The sequence below is a fragment of the Schistocerca cancellata genome, chromosome 6 (assembly GCF_023864275.1).
Source record: "Schistocerca cancellata isolate TAMUIC-IGC-003103 chromosome 6, iqSchCanc2.1, whole genome shotgun sequence".
Classification (NCBI taxonomy): Eukaryota; Metazoa; Arthropoda; class Insecta; order Orthoptera; family Acrididae; genus Schistocerca; species Schistocerca cancellata.
This window is the reverse complement of record NC_064631.1, coordinates 15,615,210-15,634,887: the sequence shown is the minus strand read 5'-3', so window position 1 is coordinate 15,634,887 and position 19,678 is coordinate 15,615,210. Positions and strand designations below refer to the sequence as shown.

The 19,678-nt window shown below is 42.7% G+C and overlaps 1 protein-coding gene across 1 annotated transcript in view; it reads right to left on the bottom strand.

Moving 5' to 3' along the window:
- Positions 1 to 441: 441 nt before the first annotated feature.
- LOC126191130 (uncharacterized) overlaps positions 442 to 19,678 on the bottom strand; it is a 71,057-nt gene continuing 51,820 nt past the window's right edge. The window contains exon 3 of the mRNA XM_049931879.1: positions 442 to 684. Within this exon, the coding sequence (XP_049787836.1) occupies positions 442 to 684 (243 nt within the window). The remainder of the gene's footprint in view (positions 685 to 19,678) is intronic.

Below are 19,678 nucleotides of genomic sequence, written 5' to 3'. Positions count from 1 at the left end.
ACAACATTTTGGCACAGAAAACGAGCTGTAGGCCAGCGTAGAGAATTGGCGGAAAGCACTGGCGGCTGTCTTTTATGATGGGGGTATTGGAAAGTTGGTACAACGCTACGACAAATGTCTTAGTCAGAACGGCAACTACGTAGAGAAGTAGCTGGATGGTGTAGCTAACTGTTAAAAATAAAACATTTCTAATTTTCACTGTGGTTCCCATTTCGCGATCAATCGGAGCTTACTTTCTGAACAGCCCTCGTACATCGAACACTTCTTATATGTCTACTGTGGAAACTGCACTTACGTTTACATGGAACTTTTTTAACTTCTGTTGGCTGTGCGGTCTATGCTGCCCAAATCAAAGATAAACAAATAAATGAAAAATAAACACTCGACCGCTGGAAAAGAAACAAGAGACATCGCGCCCACGGGCGGTAAACATGAGCACATTTAGGGGCCGAGTTCCGGAAAGCAGCGCACGACAGCGCGGCCCCAGCGCCGCTCCAGGCGAAACACGGTCTGCAACCGCGCCACCTGTTCGCTTCCGCCGCGCCGGGCGTGCAGCCAGCCGGCTTCCCGGCGCACTGCCAGGCGGTCGTTCGGCGAGTTCCAGGGCGAGCGGTTCTGCGAGCTCCGACACGAGCCGTCTCTGAGGGCAGCCACACCCACGGCGCCGCCCTTCACTGCAGCGCCCTACTGGTCCACTCAACGAAGGGCAATTAGGGGAAAGATCGTGTACTCGCAAATTTTTGCACAGTGCTGGGGCGGCGTGTCCTCAAGAACGTACTAAAAATATCACATTTTTACCAAAACAGCGGCTAATGTTTTCCAGTACAAAACTGAACTACATTACATTTCATACAAAAAAGATCCAAAGCCGCTGTTCATTAGAAATTTTGTTCTAATGGTACGAAATTGATGTTTATCCTTGAATAAAGTGGATTAACAACAAATATTACGTACATGTAACACAGGTAAGGGTACCCCACAACGTCACAAGAAGCAAATACAAGCTGTTTCACAGTGTTACACAGCCATCCACAGCATGCCATAAGAGTCAATGGCGAGGCAGCCCACAGACTTGCCCAGGGAGTGCTTATGTTAAACAAAATGGATTAACACTACATGGAATGCGCATATGAGTTACTAATAACATTGATGCAAATAATGCATACAGACACAATCTACGTACATCTCGGCACACTGTTCCACACTGCTAGACACGAAACTGATTATTTGTTGTCCTGCACGGTGGCTGTAGTGTTCTTCTGAGAAAGCAACTTCCCCCACCGTGATCACTGCTCGCTTTGCAATTTAGACAGACTATACCTCACCGGCATTTCTTGTTTAGTTCTTTTATGCGAGTAGCCTAAATAAAAAGCTAGAGTTTATACACTGGAGTAACTTTCAGTTTACTTAGTTCTTATTTTGCAGTTGTTAAGTGAGATGTTTTGTGAAATAGTTCGACAACTGGAGCTGTCACCTGTCTATCATACTGAAGAGCCTTTTCGAAGTGTAACATACTGTCAGTATGTATGGGACAACATCAGTTTCACTGAGCTACCATTGTCTGGAATACATTTCACGCCTTGATGGGTGTCAAATGCATCACCACAGGCTCATCTCTCCCAACATCTGAAGAGAGCCAGAGGCTTAAACGGCATCTCTCTGCAACTGACGTAAGTCACCTAGGTTTTACAGAACTTCAGATATTTCAGCATAAGTCAAGCAGTACATTACAGCATGTTATTCTTCTAGACTTGAACACGGTCAGACACTTTCCACCAGACGTGTCCACACCCATCTTGGAAGATATGCTGTGAACGTGTGGTAATAGGCAGCATTTAGTCCAGTTCACTCTATAAGCGACAGCAATTCCTCAATGGGAAACGTTTATGCAGTCCATCATCAAGACAGTTAATGTTGATGGAAGTCCTGTAACTTTCTGGTCATTCATTAATTTACCAACGAGTGACAAAAACACAGTTACAGAGCGTTACAATAGATCTAAAAGATAGGCAGCGGCAATGTGCCACATATGTCAGTGCAATCCCTTTCCCACAAGCACTACACTGCCCACTGACAACATCACACTTTCAAATGAAATACAGGGGAACGTATTTTAGATAACAGATAACTTGAACGACTGCAAATAAGTATTCATTCAATAATCTGAAAATAATTTCACTACACAAATACAGGCACAGTGAAATTACATTGTCTACTCACATAAGAGAACTGGATAAGGAAAGGTAGCATGCTAGAGACAGTTTGTAAACTGAAGAGTGAGCAGAGCTCACGGTAGGTGAACATTGGATTTCCCTCACAACGGTACAGCACCTGTTCACGATGACTAATATCAGTGTCACCTCAGCAGTGGAGAACAATGTGCACAGATCCACGCACATTCTGTCCATATGTATTTGCTTGCCTTAGTGTTATTAGTATCTCATATGCGCATTGCACGTAGTGTTAAAGTATTTTGTGCAAAAAAGGTAGTCATTAAATAAATTCTGTCGCCAGTAATTCTTGTGGCGCGCTGTGGTGTCCCTGTAACTTTATGGCACATCCTGTAGTTGCTTCTTGTGCGTTGTGGAATAAACAGAATGGGAAATCACCTGTTTGACCTTCAGTCTGCTGACCTATGAAGGAGGGAAGTGCATGAACACAATCCAGCGACCTACCTTCCCATATACGTCTACCACACACACGTCCCCTTTCCACCTTGTCACATCCACAAGCAGAATTTATCCATTTCTATGGCTCTACTTCTCCTACGTGTGTTGCACACATTTCATATTTTTTTAATACATTTCATTTAAAGATAAACATCTGTTTCATACCATTGGAAAAATATTTTTAATAAATGGTAATTTTTTCATCCCCTGAAACACAGAAATTTAGTCCTCGAGATGGAAATTAATAGGGTTTTTTTTGTATGCAAGTTAATGTAGTTCAATTTGTAGCAGAAAACATTTTTGCTAGAAGAAGCGGCTTTCGAGTTATCCGTGAAAAACGTAGAAAAGCAGTCTTTGAAAGTCACCCCATCCACCCTGCGTTCACACGATACTGGTGATGATTTTTAGTACGTTGTTCAGGACACTTCATCCACTATTCAAAAGTCTGCCATTACGCAATTTTCCCCTAATCGGTCTTTTTTTGGCCTTGTGCTACCACATCACAGCACGGGCAGACAGTGTCCTCGCCTTACACCGCCTGCCTTACGTCTGCGACCTGCTCAGCTGTCACTGCTACCCACGGGCCCCTGCCTCGTGGGGCTCGGCTGTGACGCAAACCTACTTCAGTGATTACACCTTTCTTGCTGGTGGATGCAGTGTAACCATTTTTCTTGTAGTCTAGAGGGGACTCTTCATTTTGTTTTTGTTATCAAGTAGTGATTGCCGGTCGAAGTGGCCGTGCGGCTCTAGGCGTTGCAGTTTGGAACCGCGAGACCGCTACGGTCGCAGGTTCGAATCCTGCCTCGGGCATGGATGTGTGTGGTGTCCTTAGGTTAGTTAGGTTTAACTAGTTCTAAGTTCTAGGGGACTAATGGCCTCAGAAGTTGAGTCCCATAGTGCTCAGAGCCATTAGAACCATTTTTTCAAGTAGTGATTCTTTCCTTTCCTATATATCGCTTTCTTTGTTTGTTTATTAAACTGTTGTCCGTCATTACTGGTGTCATGTCAATAAGTCTTATCTAGCTTGCGGTCAAAGATATAAAAGAGAGTTTACTTGCTAGTAGTAGATTAGTGTACGTTCTAAATAACCTTCGAATGATCCTTGGCGTCATATTAGAGCTGAGGCAAGTGCACATGTCATATTTCGCTGGCAGTAGTATCAGCACTACCTTATCTCCATGCTGCACCCCACCCACGCCCTGCCCATCGGTAAATTTTGCATGAAGCACCCCCCACACCGAGCCACCAAGCGTCTGCACTTCTGTTTGCAACTATGTTTGCACTACTGACTTCTTAAAAAACCCTTTCAGAACTGGCTCACCAGTTCTCACATTAGTAACTTTGTTTTGAAGGAATATCATTAGCCATAGACAACTGGAAAAGTAGGTAGGACATCTCTCTATAAATAATTAGAAAAACCAACATTGGTGGATAAATTATAAATAATTAAACTGGAATTGTTCTTTGTTGAAATTGACTTCTTTTGCCGTAAAAATTTTCCCACAAGCTCTGAAAACTTAAATAAACCAAATTCCACTTTGGTACTATCACCAGCTGATGGCTGCACTGACAAACTGATAGTTCTCTACAAATAATTAAAAACCAACATTTGCTTGGAAAGTATAAATAACAAATTAGGAATCTACATTTGTTGAATGTGAGTCTTAGTTGAAATACCATTCCACAAATAAAGAAAACGCAAAATAATAGCAAATTCCCCGTTCCTCCAGTAGCCAGCTGATGACTGTACTGCGAAAACGAGACCTGAGTTCGATCTTTGTACCACGCCAACAGATGGTTCCAATATCAATTAAAAATGCAACAGATAGTAAATCAATAATTTTCCGCATCCAAAACATTGCAAATATTCTAATATGTACATCAAATACAGCAGCAGTGCGAAAAATGTGATGTTTACATTGCTAGTAGAGGTTAATACATGAAATCACTGTTTCATGTCACAATGTTGCCAAAAAACGCCAGCATTGTAAAAGAAAATGCGAGTTAATTTCCACACATACCCATATTCGCCCCCGGCCGCGGTAGCCGAGCGGTTCTAGGCGCTTCATTCAAGAACCGCGCGACTGCTACGGTTGCAGGTTCAAATCCTGCCTCGGGCATGGATGTATGTGATGTCCTTAGGTTAGCTGGGTTTAAGTAGTTCTAAGTTCTAGGGGACTGATGACCTCAGATGTTAAGTCCCATAGTGCTCAGAGCCATTTGAACCACTTGAACTCATATTCACCAAATTAGTGCCCAGTATTCTTAAGTATGAACCCCAATGGTAGATTTCAACATTTGATGTTTAAAAACTAAGCCTAAAAATTCAATATCGTCAGACTACCCTGAGAGGGCTTATAAGTGGAGAAAAATATGTGTAAGCAAAGCAGGCAAATAGACAGACTGAATGCATTAATTACACACACCCTCAAATAAAATATTTCCAAGACAGCGCGAACAGTACGAAGTTTACCTTTTCACTTGAGGATAATGAAACCTCAAATTATATTTCCTACGACTTAAAAAAGTTCTCAAGTACCAATTTAAGAGAGACAGAGGTAAAGCATTGCGTTACTCACTGGAAACATCACAAACGAAGCTAGTTATTGCCAGTTATTGCTGCTATTAAAATGACACAGACATAAAGAAAGCCATGCAGACAAAAGCAGTTTGAAGTGAGAGGGCTTCCTATAAGCTTTATAGACTGTATTTGCCCAAGATATTCTAAAACATACGCCACCAGCGCTGTTCGCGTTTTTAAACATGTAAAGTGAGTATTCAATCTGTGCAGTTGCAAACTATGGCTTGCATAAATAAAAATTTGTAACAAACTACACCACCACAAGCACACACACATAAACAGCACAGTTATCTTATTAGGAAAGGAAGGAAAGTATGCAATGTTTTATTACCAAAAATATTACCTAGACAAAACAATATGTAAAGCTGGCAAACTCATGACAAAGACGGTAACAGCGAGGGATGTGCCATTTTAAATTGTAATGTCAGCGTCGATGTCTCAGAACCAAAATATACTGATAGAAACCTCACACTTTGCAAGCACAAATGAAACATTATCATATCTAACTAGTCTGTTTAACTTAAAGCTACTGAGGCTAATTAATAATTATTTTCGAGAGAGAGTGATTTTTTCTAGAATATAACTTTATTTTTGCATGTCGTTGAACACAGGAACAATACCAAAGCAAAGATATATAAAAAGAGATGTCATAGAGCTAGAACAAAACAAAGGGAGAAACACATCGGGACCGATGGCCTTGTAGTCTGGTCGCTTCAACCCCCACAAACCAACTAACCAATAAACACATCGTAAATAACATGCCAAAGTCCACTGTGCGATTACGTTGTGTCACCACCAGGTAGTTCCTACACAGACCCCCCCCCCCCCCTCTTTTGTAGAGCGGACCTCCGGCCACATAGGGATACTTTTATTTTATAATTCTGCCCGCCCTAGAGCGCTGCTCTGAGAATGGTGGGTCTTCCGGTGTGGTTTCCTGCTTTTGGCTTGGCGTGTTGCTCTCTGCAGCCAACACCTCTTCGTCATATTCTGTAGGTGGCGATTCTTCACTGGTGTCTTGATTTTCTTCGTCAGCTGGTGGCCAAATGTGCGCCGGTTTAACTATCTCAATGGAACCTGTTTGTCGCTCCCCGTCGTGATTTATCTGCAGCGTATGTTCGTCTCTCGCGAGTACTTTGTACGGCCCAGTATATGGCGGCTGAAGAGGTGCTCGTACAGCACCTGTCCTCAGCCACACATAAGGGCAATCGCTAAGCTGCTTGGGAACGAATGGCGTGTTGGCGCCATGTCGAGATCCAGGTGTCGGTCGTAGCTGTGCCAGGTGGTTGCGGACTTGTAAGAGGTAAGGCATGTCGCCCGCTGTCGCTTCCGTCGGTTCAACGAAAAATTCTGCCGGCAGCCTGAGGTTCTCTCCGTAAACCAGTTCAGCCTTGGATGCACCTAGGTCTGATTTGCAGGCAGTTCGGAGACCTAGCAGCACCAGTGGCAACGCTGAAGTCCAGCTGTCCTTATGGCACATCAGTGCTGTCTTTAATGTCCTGTGCCAATACTCAACCATGCCATTGATCGCTGGGTGATAAGCGGTTGGGCGGCGATGGCGGAATCCACAGAGCTTGGCTAATTGTTGGAACAAAGTGGATTCAAATTGTCGCCCTTGATCGGTTGTCACGTATAGTGGACATCCAAAACGGGATATCCAAGAAGCCAAAAATACTCGAGCTACTGTTTCTCCTGAAATGTCCGATAGTGGAGGAGCTTCTGCCCATCTTGTATACCGGTCCACCGATGTCAACAAATACTTTTAGCCTTTCGAAGAAGGCAGAGGGCCCACAATGTCCAAATGAACGTGGGAGAACTTCTTTGTTGCCAGGGGAAAATCTCCATCTGCTTTATGTAGATGCCGTCCAATCTTGTTCCTTTGGCACAGCATGCATGTTGTTACCCAACCGCGGCAATCCTTTCTTATACTCGGCCAGACAAAACGTTCCGTGAGTAGTTTGGTAGTTGCTGTGCTACCCGGGTGACTGAGTCCGTGTGTGCTTTCGAAAGCCTCTTTCCTTTTGGGATGAAAGGCCTGGGTTTGTTCGTAGCTATGTCGCACCATATATTCACATTCGCGCCCGCCGGCTGGATTAAACTGAAGTCCGGTTGTTACGTCCTGTAAATATTGTTGGAGTTGTGCTTCGTTAGCTTGTGCTATGGCTAATTTATCGTAGTCTGTGGTTTGTGAAATAACCGAGACCCGCGACAGGAAATCGGCGACTATGTTTTCGGCTCCCTTGATATGCTTGATATCTGTAGTAAACTGACTGATGTATTCTGGGTGGCGAAACTGACGTGGAGAACAGTTATCCTGCGACTTACTGAATGCATAGGTTATTGGTTTATGGTCGGCGTATACAGTAAATGCTCTTGCCTCTACATACGGGCGAAAGTACTGGATAGCTTCCTGTATCTCTAATAGTTCTCTGTGGTATGCGCTCCATTTCCTTTGTGAGAAAAAACCCAAAGGCTGCCATTCGTCGTTTACTTTCTGGTGCAGTGCGGCTCCCAACACGCCTTGGCTGGCATCGACTACTACTGACAGAGGGGCTTCTGGTACCGGCTGAGTAATGAGATCTGATTTTCGTAAGTCGGCTTTTATGTGTTGAAATGCTCTCTCCATGTCCACGTTCCATTGCCATTTGCATTTTTACCTGCGAGAGAGTCTGTCAAGGGCGCTTGTACTATTGCAGCTCACGGCAAATGCTTTTTAAAGAAATTTACCGCGCCTTAAAATTTTCTGTGTCGATGGTAAGTCTCGGGGAGGTTCATGTTGTTGATTACTGCTGCCTTGTCCTCTCGTGGGCGTATGCCTTCCGCCGAAACTTCATATCCCAGAAATGCCACTTGCCGTTTTCGCAGTTCGCATTTTGCTTTGTTGACTATTATTCAGTACTGGTTTATGCGGGCGAACACTGCGGACACTTGCTTCTCGTGTCCCTCTGCCGACGTTGATGAGGTTAATACATCATCAAGATACGCGAAGCATCCTTTCCACCTAAGCAACACTTCATCAATAAATCGTTCCATGTTTGAGCTGCGTTCGGACATATTCGAATAAACTGAAAGGTGTTGTAACTGCTATTTTCGGTATGTCTTCTTCTGCGACCGGTATCTGGTGATAAGCTTTTTTACAATCAATAATGCTAAAGATCGTTGCCCCAGCTAATTGATTTGTGAAATCGCGAGTATTACGCACTGGGTAACGATCTGGTATAGTACGTGCGTTTTACTTCCTGTAATCGCCGCGTGGTCTCTACGACCCACTTTTTTGTTTACGAAATGTATGGGTGACACACTCGGGCTGTCTGATCTCCGTATGACACCTGATGCCAGTAATGCCTCGAAATCTGATTTTCCTGCCACGAACCAATCGGGTGCTAACCTGCGCGGTCGTTGATGTATTGGCTGACCGGGCGTGGTGTAAATGCGATGTACAGTTTTGTGAGGTACTGCTGATTTTTCTGCGACCGTGTTATCATTTACGGCTTGTGACACCTCGTCACAGTTATGCAGTAAGTGTCACGTTCCGTGATGCCACCTACTGTCTCTTGATTTCGTTTAATCTGTGCATTAGCAAGATCTACGGTAATGTGCATGTCACAAAGAAAGTCTGCACCCAATATCGCCTCTGACACCTCTGCCAGAATGAAGGTCCACTGACAGCTTTGTGAGAAACCTAAAGCGACTTCGATTTTACGTGTGCCACGAACAACAATGGGCGACTTATTTGCTGCCGTTAATTGCATCAGTCTCCACTGATGCAATTAACGGCCATCCGTTCCTTGATAGTAAAGGGTAGCACACTCACATCGGATCCCGAGTCTTTTAGGCAGCAACGGCTCGACTTGACATCTCTGACATAAAGTCGTTTGGAGATGGTAAGAAGATTACTGACGTTACCTTCGACCATAGATACTAGTAGACTGGCCTTGCTGTGCAGAAGCTATAGGGCTGGTGTGGCTCCAACATAAACCACGTGACTGTTGGCAAAACGTGGCGGGATTTCAAATGAGCGGTCTGCCATCCTGTGTTTGTATCGTATTTTAGCCACATTTCTCAATTGACTGCCAAACGCTTCCAACAAAAATTACTTTTTTATTTGCGAAAAATTATGTCAGAACTACATTTGACCTGGATTTGTTCACAGTACCATTTATAAAATCTAAAAAATGTATCGAAGGCCCCTCTGGTGGGCAGCGGGACTAAATTACTATAAACTATCAGTTAAGGTAAAACGTCGTTAAAATTCTTTTAAACAATAAGAGTGGGCTCGTCTCAAACCTTTAAATATTGGATTCGCCGCGTTTTGAGCTCTAGTCACTTATAAAAGAAAATGGGATATGGGAATTATGTCAACTATAGGTCCCAAAATTGTCGACTTTAGGAGCAGGTCCATTTTAGAGTATCAATTTTAGGTGCACTTCAAAGGTTCAGTTCCTACTATTTTTACAAAAGTTTAAACTATCAGTTTAAAAATATATTTTAGATGAAAGGTGAGACTCTGAAGTTTCAGAAAATAATTTTGGAACCTACATTTATTTAATAGTATTAGAAGGTAGAAAAAAATGCTCTTCATGTGTCGACTATAGGTGCTCTTACCTTATTATAATCTCACTTGTATATACAAAAAGGCGCCTATGTGCAGATGGCTTAAAGTTTTTCCGTTTCAGGAGCTGTATCCAAAGCTGTCTTCGGTTTTCATCCTTAGGGAACCTATGAGTAGGAACGAGAAACACTTATACTTGCTTCTGTAACCGAATTATCACAGATACTTTCCAAAATGTAATATGAGTCTGACTTTACAGGCATCACTTTCAACGCTTTAATTTACGTGATACTCTATATCAAGTGTAAAAAACATATAAAAGTCACTTCAGCAGATTTCAATAAACGCATCTGCATTATCATAGAAACACACGTGAAATGTAATGCCATTTCCCCCGAAAAAACGCTGAGTACAGCCATAAGCGCAACAAAAAACAACCATGTTTTGCCAACATTCACGTGACTTTAGCCCAGAGATGTTGGAGCCACGAAAATGACGTCAGGGCCAGTCTATTATATTTATGGTCGAAGGACGTTACTCACCCGCCCGTAGTTTGCGTCGACCACACCTCGTTGCTGCGGGCGCTCTTCTTCTGTGCTACCGCGCAGCCCGCCGCTCACGTTTGGGTACGCACATGGCTGCCAACACTTTGCTGCTCTATCCGCGAAGCGTTGGTGGTACCAACATACCCGTCCTTGTCGAATTTCACCGTTGGCCTTGCTGTAACAATTGTGGTGACCTGTTGCTGCAGTAATGTCATCTGTCGTGTTAGTTCTTGCAATGGTTTGTTGACGTCCGTATGCTGACTCTTCTGTATTGCTGCTATCAGTTCTGACGCTTCTTCCCCGTTAAAGATTGCCATGCAAGCCATCTGTGGATTGCCTATGGTCGCATGGACTTTGTCTGCTATCTCCAAGAGGTTCTGCATGTTGTCTCTTTCGCGAGTTACCAGTGCGGCTTTTACCGTGCTTGATAATTGATCCAGCCAGATGTGTTTGAGCGTCGCATCTGACAATTCTTCTGCGTAGACGGTACGGTGCAAATGCTTCCAAAATTCCGACGGTGTCCTGTCACCTGTAGCTTCTTCTTTAAGCACCTGCCGTATGCGTCGATTTAACGGTTTACGCATTCTTGTGAGTAATACATTTTTCAACGTCGCGTACGGTCGTTCTGCTGGAGGTCGAAGTATTGTATCTTCTGCTGCGGTTGCTGCTCTAACATCCAGCGCATTCACCGTTATCGCGAACTTCGTCTGCTCATCATGAATCTTGCTTTGGGCAAACGTGAGCTCAATCATTGCCTACCATAGCTGCGGTTTGTCCGGCAGGAACTGCGGTCTTCGAATTTTTACGTGCTGCATGTTTTCCGTCGGGCTGTTGGTTTGTACGGCCGCACGCGTGTGTGACGTTGGAGTAATAGGTGTCTCCAGTGCTAACTTCAGTGCTTCAAGTTGTTCCTGTATCTGTTCTTGAAGGTTCACCAGCTGCATCTCTTCATTCCTCTGAAGTCGCTGAATTTTCTTGTTTGTACATCGTAATTTAATTTATGTTCAGTGTTTGGGGTCACCACTAAAATCACTGATTTAATTAATAATTATTTTTGAGAGTGAGAGTAATGCGTTCAAGAATATAACTTTATTTTTGCATGTCGTTGAACACAGGAACAATGCCAAAGAAAAGATATATAAAAAGAGATGGCACAGTGCTCGAACAAAACTAAAGAATAACCACATCGTAAATAACATGCTTCACAGAATAAACGCCAAAGTGCACCGTGCGATTTCTTTGTTTCACCAGGCGATTCCTACACACTTAATAAAATTAATGTTTATCCTATTATAAACAAAAACTCCACAAAGATCGTTTTCATGCCCCTTGAATACACAAAGAGCCGTCATAATACGCCTAATACCTATTCCAAGACTCTGTGTGGCCAGAGTATCTCGCTATAAAGGTAAACAAATCCCACAACCCGTATTAATGTGATGCTAGATGTGGAAGTCGCCGTGTTCAACAAAAATTTGTGTAAATTTGTGTATCAGAACCAGAAATGGAGATGCTACCGACAGATGATCCTACTTCAGCTAGAATATACGCTTAATGTCAAGTTCTCAACCACATCGCTCATGTTAGGCCTTCCAACAACGAAAGATCAAACAAAATGTCTGTCAGTATTACGGGGCAATGTACCTCAAAATTGTAGTGTACCAGCATGACAGAGCCTGTCTGCACAAACGAAGATATCGACGTCGTAACAGACGCAAGTGAAGTGATAACAGCAGCAACAGCGGTGTGGAATTACCAATAATTAGCAAAGAGGCGTAATTGTACTCCACAACAAAGTAGGAGTAGAGGGAACAAACACACGATCCAATCTGTAGTGGTCACCAGCCAAATAACAGCATGTCTAGTAATGTGTCTGGTCACTTTATAAACCTGTAATGTGGTTACCAATTACGTTGCCCTCTCCTGTGTTTGTGTTCTGAGATACACTATGTGATCAAAAGTATCCGCACACCTGGCTGAAAATGACTTACAAGTTCGTGGCGCCCTCCATCGGTAATGCTGGAATTCAATATGGTGTTGGCCCACCCTCAGCCTCGATGACACTTTTCACTCTCGCAGGCATACGTTCAATCAGGTGCTGGGAGGTTTCTTGGGGAATGGCAGCCCATCCTTCACGGAGTGCTGCACTGAGGTATAGATGTCAGTCGGTGAGGCCTGGCACGAAGTCGTCGTTCCAAAACATCCCAAACGTGTTCTATAGGATTCAGGTCGGCACTCTGTACAGGCCAGTCCACTACAGGGGTATTATTGTCATGTAATCACTCCCCCACAGGCCGTGGAATATGAACAGTTGCTTGATCGTGTTGAAAGATGCAATCGCCATCCCCGAATTGCTCTTCAACAGTGGGAAGCAAGAAGGTGCTTAATACATCATTGTAGGCCTGTGCTGTTATAGTGCCACGCAAAACGACAAGGGGTGCAAGCCCCTCCATGAAAAACACGACCACACCATAACTCCACCGCCTTCGAATTTTACTGTTGGCACTACACAAGCTGGCAGATGACGTTCACCGGGCATTCGCCATACCCACACCCTGCCATCGGATCGCCACACTGTGTACCGTGATTCGTCACTCCACAATACGTCTTTCCACTGTTCAGTCGTGCAATATTTTCGCTCCTTACACAAACGAGGCGTCATTTGGCATTTACCGGCGTGATGCGTGGCTTATGAACAGCCGCTCGACAATGAAATCCAAGTTTTCTCAACTCCCGCCTGTCATAGTATTTGCAGTGGATCCTGATGCAGTTTGGAATTCCTGTGTGATGGTCTGGATAGATGTCTGTCTATTACACATTACGACCCTCTTCAATTGTCGGCGGTCTCTGTCAGTGAACAGACGAAGTCGGCCTGTGGGCTATTGTGCTGTGCGTGTCTCTTCACGTTTCCACTTCACTATCTCATCGGAAACAGTGGACCTAAGGATGTTTAGGAGTGTGACATATGACACAAGTGATACCCAATCACGCCACCACGTTCGAATTCCGTGAGTTCCGCGGAGAGCGATGTCAACTGAGGTCGCTGATATGGAGTACCTGGCAGTAGGTGGCAGTATAATGCACCTAATATGAAAAACGTATGTTTTGGGGATGTCCGGATACTTTAGATCACACAGTGTATATATTATATGATACATAGGTTTAACCCTACAACTGGAGGTCAGCCACATTAAACAGTTAATCCCATCTCTTTCTCTTATTGTATAGTGTAATGCCAGGCGTCGCTGTAGATGCGAGATGTCGCCTCCAGGTGCTGCACCTAGAAAAAAATTTGTAGAACTACCGAAGCAGGATTGTTCTGTAACTGTATATCTATAGAGACGTTTTATGGGGTAGAATGTGTGCACTGTCTAGAAGTTAATGGTGTCATAGCATATTCCATAACAGACGTGGCTGTGAATAATAAAGTAACTGGATAATTTCATGGTAAATATTTGTGTGGCAGAGTACCAAATAGCGACGGACAGACCATATCACCCGCGGTATTGTGGAGAACAACGCTTCCTCTGTTTTTTGACAAAGAGCTTTAGTTAATAGTGTACCTGTATACCAGTGGACGGATGCCAAGAGGGGCATCTGACCTACTGTTAGCAGAACTGACAGAGACACCGACTGACAATACTGTGGAGAACAAGGTTTCGTCTGCTTTATGATGTAGAATTCTGGTTGAGTCAGAGTAGATTATCACAGCCATATGCAGATACAATATAGTAGTCAGTCATGTCCCTGTACACCAATAGACAGACGGGAAGAAGGGCTTCTGACCAGGTGTTAGCAGAGCTTATGTGAGAATATTTAATCTGTGCTTGCAAAGTGTGAGGTGTCTGTCAGTATACTATGGAAAGTCTTTTTGTCTGAGATCTCGACTCCGGCACTATATTTGGAAATATCACATCACTCACTGTTACCGTCTTTGGTCGCGTATTTTCTAGCTGCACATGGCGTGTTTTCTAAGTAATATTTTTGGTAATATAAAAACATACTTTCTTTCCTTTCCTAACAAGATGATTGTGCTGTGTGTGTATGTGTGTGTGTCTATTTACTGCTTAGCTAACACATATTTATCTGCAGTTATAAATCTGGTCAGGCTATTTTTATGACAACGAATTTTTAGGCCTAATTTGTAGAATATCAAATGTGGATATCTACCACTGGAGTACACACTTCAGGGATTTGGACGCAAATTTTCGGAATATGTATACGTGTAGAAATTAAGTCGTGCTTTCTTTTACTGCTGACGTTTTTTGACAATATTGTGACATTAAACAGTGTTTTTCATGCATTAATCTCTACTAGCAATGTGAACATCGCACTTTTTGCACTGATACTGTCTTTGGCGTACATTTTAGAATATTTGCAACACCTTAGACGCAGGAAGTAATTAATTTACCATCTGTTGCGTTTTTAATTGCTATTGCAGTCATCTATAGGTGTGGTACAAAAATCGAACATAGATCGCGATTTTACAGCACAGTCACCTGATAGAGAGTGGATGAACTGCTATTATTTTGCGTTTGCTGGGTTTGTGGGTTGGTACTTAAGGTGAAACTCATGTTCAACAATTACAAACTCCTAATTTGTCATTTATATTTTCGAATCTAATGTTTGTTTTATTTATTTGTAGAGAGGTATCGATTTTTCAGTGTAGCTATCTGAAGAGGTGACAGATGCAAGTAGGATGTGAAAGCGAACTTGTTTTTATTTAACTTTGCAGAGCTTGTGGGGAAGGGTTTATGGCAAGAAAAGCCTCATTTTCAATGAATAAGAATTCTTATTTCATTATTTATATTTTATGTACCTATCTTGATGATTAATCATTAATAGATGATTATGACATGCATGTGAACTGCAGGTAAGTCCTGCTCCCACAAATGCAAGAGGGGGCGCTCAGATTGGGGGACGGGTGCAATGGTTGTGGGGAGCCCCCCCCCCCCCCCCCCATCTTTCACCTTGGCCCGCGATGCAGGATTTCGCCATTTCGGGAATAAACTTGGAGATAACTAAGTGCTGATGCTGCTGTCAGCGAAATATGACATGCGCAATCGTCTCATGTGTAATGTGACACCAAAAGTCATTTGAATGTTATTCAGAACTTACACTGCCCTATTAGTCTTGTCGGTGGTCTGTGAAAATCCTTCTCGAACCACGACCTTGTCAAACTATGAAACTCCCTGGTAGATTAAAACTGTGTAGCAGACCAGAACTTGAGACAAGGTTCATTGTCTTTTGTGGGCAGTTGCCCTATCAACTGAGGTATCCAAGTACAACTCACTACATATCCTCCGCCAAAATAAGATTGGTAATTTTTTTTCCTCTCTGAAACTGTTGAAGCCTCTGCCTGAAACCTCTATATTCAGAATACTTGTAAAGACTTTGCTTTTATTGTGCCTGTAAAAGAAAACTAGTACTATGAACAGCATTGTAGCATGTGTCTATATAAGCGTAGGCTTTGTGCACAGTAGCAACTACTTGTAATTGTGAGTAGCTGTTGGACAGGCAGCGATACAATTAAATGCGGATAAAGTTTTTGGTAAAAGTGATGACTTTGTCAATCGTTATAATATGTGAAGCAGTTTATTGAGCACAGTTCTCAGTTGAACTAGTATTTACACTATAGCCCAAAGAAACATAACACAGTTTTTCAGCATATTATGGCCCATCTCTTAGATTTAAAGTCACACGCAGATAAGACGACATCAATATGTTCAAACAGTACCGAAGATAAGGAATCAAAGCGGAATCTGGACGATGTGTCTGGGACAAGTAATTTATGTTAGGAGCAGTCACAAGCATTCGGGTTCATGTCACATTTTGACCTCGACTAAGTGATGGATTTTAAAGCTAAATGTAAATAATTACAGTTTAACTAACTATATCTGAGTAGAACAAATTCATATGCACTATTGTGTCACTTGGCAGACAGAAAGTTACACACTGTGTGCTAATTAATAATGGACGACACTTGTCATCTTTTGGGGTGTAGTGTAAACTCCATAGTGTACAGAAACTTATCTACGCAGAACTTGGTACGTGATAAACAGCTCATTGTATACTGATAAATTGTAAACTGTGTAGGCAGTGGTATTCTGATTAAATTTATTTAAGGTAATGCGGTACATACTAAGATTAATTCACTACATTTTTTAGTAAGTGACAGTATTGGTAAAGACAGATATTCGTTTCTTAAAAAAAATTCCAATTCACCAACTGCGTTTGGTGTAGTCTAATATTTTCATTTTCCCTGTAAAGAAATATATTTTCTGTTCTTCATAATAAGCCAGTTTTTACAGTAGAAGCAACTAGAGCGCCAGATCTGCGTGGCGAAGTCGCGTGCGCCGTACTCGTTCAGCCGAGCAGTGATCAGGAGACTGAACTGGCACTCAGGAGGACGACGGAACAAATCCGAGTCCAGCCGCCTAGATATGTGTTTTTCGCATTTCCCTAAATTGCTCCAGGCAAATGCAACGATGGTTCCTTTGAAAGGGAATGGCGGATTTCCTTCCCGTTTCTTGAAACGGTCTAGGCTTATGCTCCGTCTCTAATGACGCCGTTGTCGATGGGAGGTTGAACGTTAACCTTCCTTTTCTTCCACACTCTCCAGTGGAAACCTCTTCATGACAGAGTAGCATCCAATGTCCCCAAGTATTTGTTGGACACATTCTAGTGCCTCTGTCTTCCCCTACAGCTTTTACGCCCTACAGGTCCCTCAGGTGCCTTGTAAGGTATTCTTTGACGTCTTAACACATGCCCTCTCTGCTGTGTCGTCCGAACAAGACAGCACCGCTGGCGCAAAGGTGCGAGCTGGTGCCGAGGCCACACAGACTCTCCACTTACGGGGATTCCACCAGCGCCACGGGCGGCGCTCACGATGAGGATATCGACTTGGCCTCTGCCAGTTGCCGTCCGAGTACAGTCCACCATTAACCGGACAGCGGACAGAAGCCTACTCGGAAGACAGCAGAGCTGCTCACGCCCACTTGGTTAAAGATCATCGTCCAGGGATGACTTAGAGGCGGAACGTCGTTTAGTGAACTCTTAGACGTGAACAGACAGTTATTGCAAATTGCATTTGCTATGTACCGTGAAGTTTACCTGTGATTATTTGCACTTAGCCACCGGAGGCCCTTCTTTGTGTTACATTACGTGCAGTGTTGCAGACTTCGTATCTCAACTAGCCACAAAGATAAGTAAACCTTTTAACACATTTGTTCGACTTTGTTATTAATTTGTTGGAGTGTTATAGAACCTTCGTTCTCCTATCCTGTTTCCTGACCCTGGGCCACAGCTGTGTGATAGTGGCAGGGAGATATTCTCTTAGCGGTGTACTGCACCAGAAGCTGTTTGACGAACTCACAAACTCGCCCGACCGTAACCACAGTGGCATCTCGCCCTCTACATCAGTAGCGACGAGTCCTTTACAAAACTGGCGACTACGATCTACAAAACTCTCATGCTGTCTCTTTTTCTTGTCAATTTTCCGCATCTTTTTCTCCTCACCAACTCCGTAGGAAACCTCCTCATTACCACCTGATTTTTTAAGATCCTTCTATATCATAAATCTCGAAACCCTCGATATTCTTCTTTTCTGGTTATTACACAATACAGGATTCGAGCCCGAACAGTTCTGTGCTCAAAATACAGAATTTCAGAAATTACTTTCTGAAGTTAACGCTGAAATTCGATACTATAGGATTTCCTTTGACCAAAACTCCCCTCTTTGTATATACTAATCTACTTTTGATGTCCTCCTTGCTTCGTCTTTGCGTGTTATTTTTCTTCCAAGGTACGAGAATTTCTTCATTTCTTCTACTTCGTTGTGCGCAATTTTGACGTTAAGTTCATTCCATTTAATTCGTCATGCAGTACCATTTCTATTTCACAGATATTAGCAATGTCATCTGAAATCTTATCACTGATACCCATTCACCCTGAACTTTAATCCCAGTCTTCAACTTTTCCGTTATTTTCGCCATTGCTTCTTTGATGTATACATTTAATACTAGGAACAAAAGACTATATCTCTCTAGTCACCCTTTCAATCCGAATACTTCGTTCCTTGTCTTCCATTCTTATTTTCCCTTCTTCGTTCTTGCACATATTGTGTATCACCTATCTCTATCACTTTCAACGAATTTACTCAGAATTTCTAACATTTTGCATCATTTTACATTGTCGATTGCTTTTCCTAGGTCGATAAATCCTACGAAATTGTCTTGATTTTTCTAGAAACTTGCTATTATCATGAGGAGCCAAACAGAACTGTCTCTCTTGTGCCATTACCCTTCCTAGAGCCGAAATGATGAGCATCTAGCAGCTCCCCATTTTTTTTCCAATACTCTTTTTCATTCTTCTTTTTAGCAGTTTAGATGCATGAGCTGTTTAGCAAACGGTGCTATATATCTGGCAGTCATCTGCTCTATCATTGTTACATATTGTTGGAGATGTTTTCCTAAAAGTTCCAGACTCATAATTCTACAAACCAACTTGAATAGTAGCTTATTTGTCAGTTACTTTTTTCGTAAAAAAGTGAACTATTTCTTCTGTTACACAAGGATTCTTCGCACATACATTCCTTGTACTTACGTTTATTAATTTAACTTTTGCGACAGACGTTTCCAAAGGTCTTCATTTCCCCCTAACTGAACTGTCTATTGTGGTACACATCATTGTAGTGTCTACAGCATGAGAGAACTTCAAACGTATCTCAACATTTTTCGGTATCCCATTTCCTTCCGCAGTGATTCTTCCAGACGATTCCCTTGAACTTCAGTATCTTCTTCATCTTTAAAAAATTTTGATCTGATCTTGTATTTGCGACTCGATAAGCCTTATACTCGAATATATGATTTCGGAATGTCTAACCATGATGTAACCGAGCTGGAATTTTCCCCCTCTCCAGACCTTTTGGAGGTATATCTTCTCCTCTTGTGATATGTGAAGAGTACAATTGCTATTACTATCTTAGATTGGTTGTAGAACGGAATTAGTCTTTCAGGTCTCATGTTCCTATAATCGACCCCATAATCATATTCCAATCAGTCCCGATTGTTAGGTTTCAGTCTCCCTTTGCATACTGAGCTACAAGTTCAGTATCGTCACATACGTTATCTCTTAACCCTCAGCTCGTGAGGTCGGCATGTATACCTGCAGTATTGATTTGCTACTACCGTTACGCCATTTTCTGCTATTTTTGATATTATCCTATATTTATCTGATCAGAAATTCTTATCATTTTTCCATTTCACTTCACTGACCCCCACTATGTTTTAAAGAACCTTTATATTTCCCTTCCATATTTGCCAGCTACTCTGCC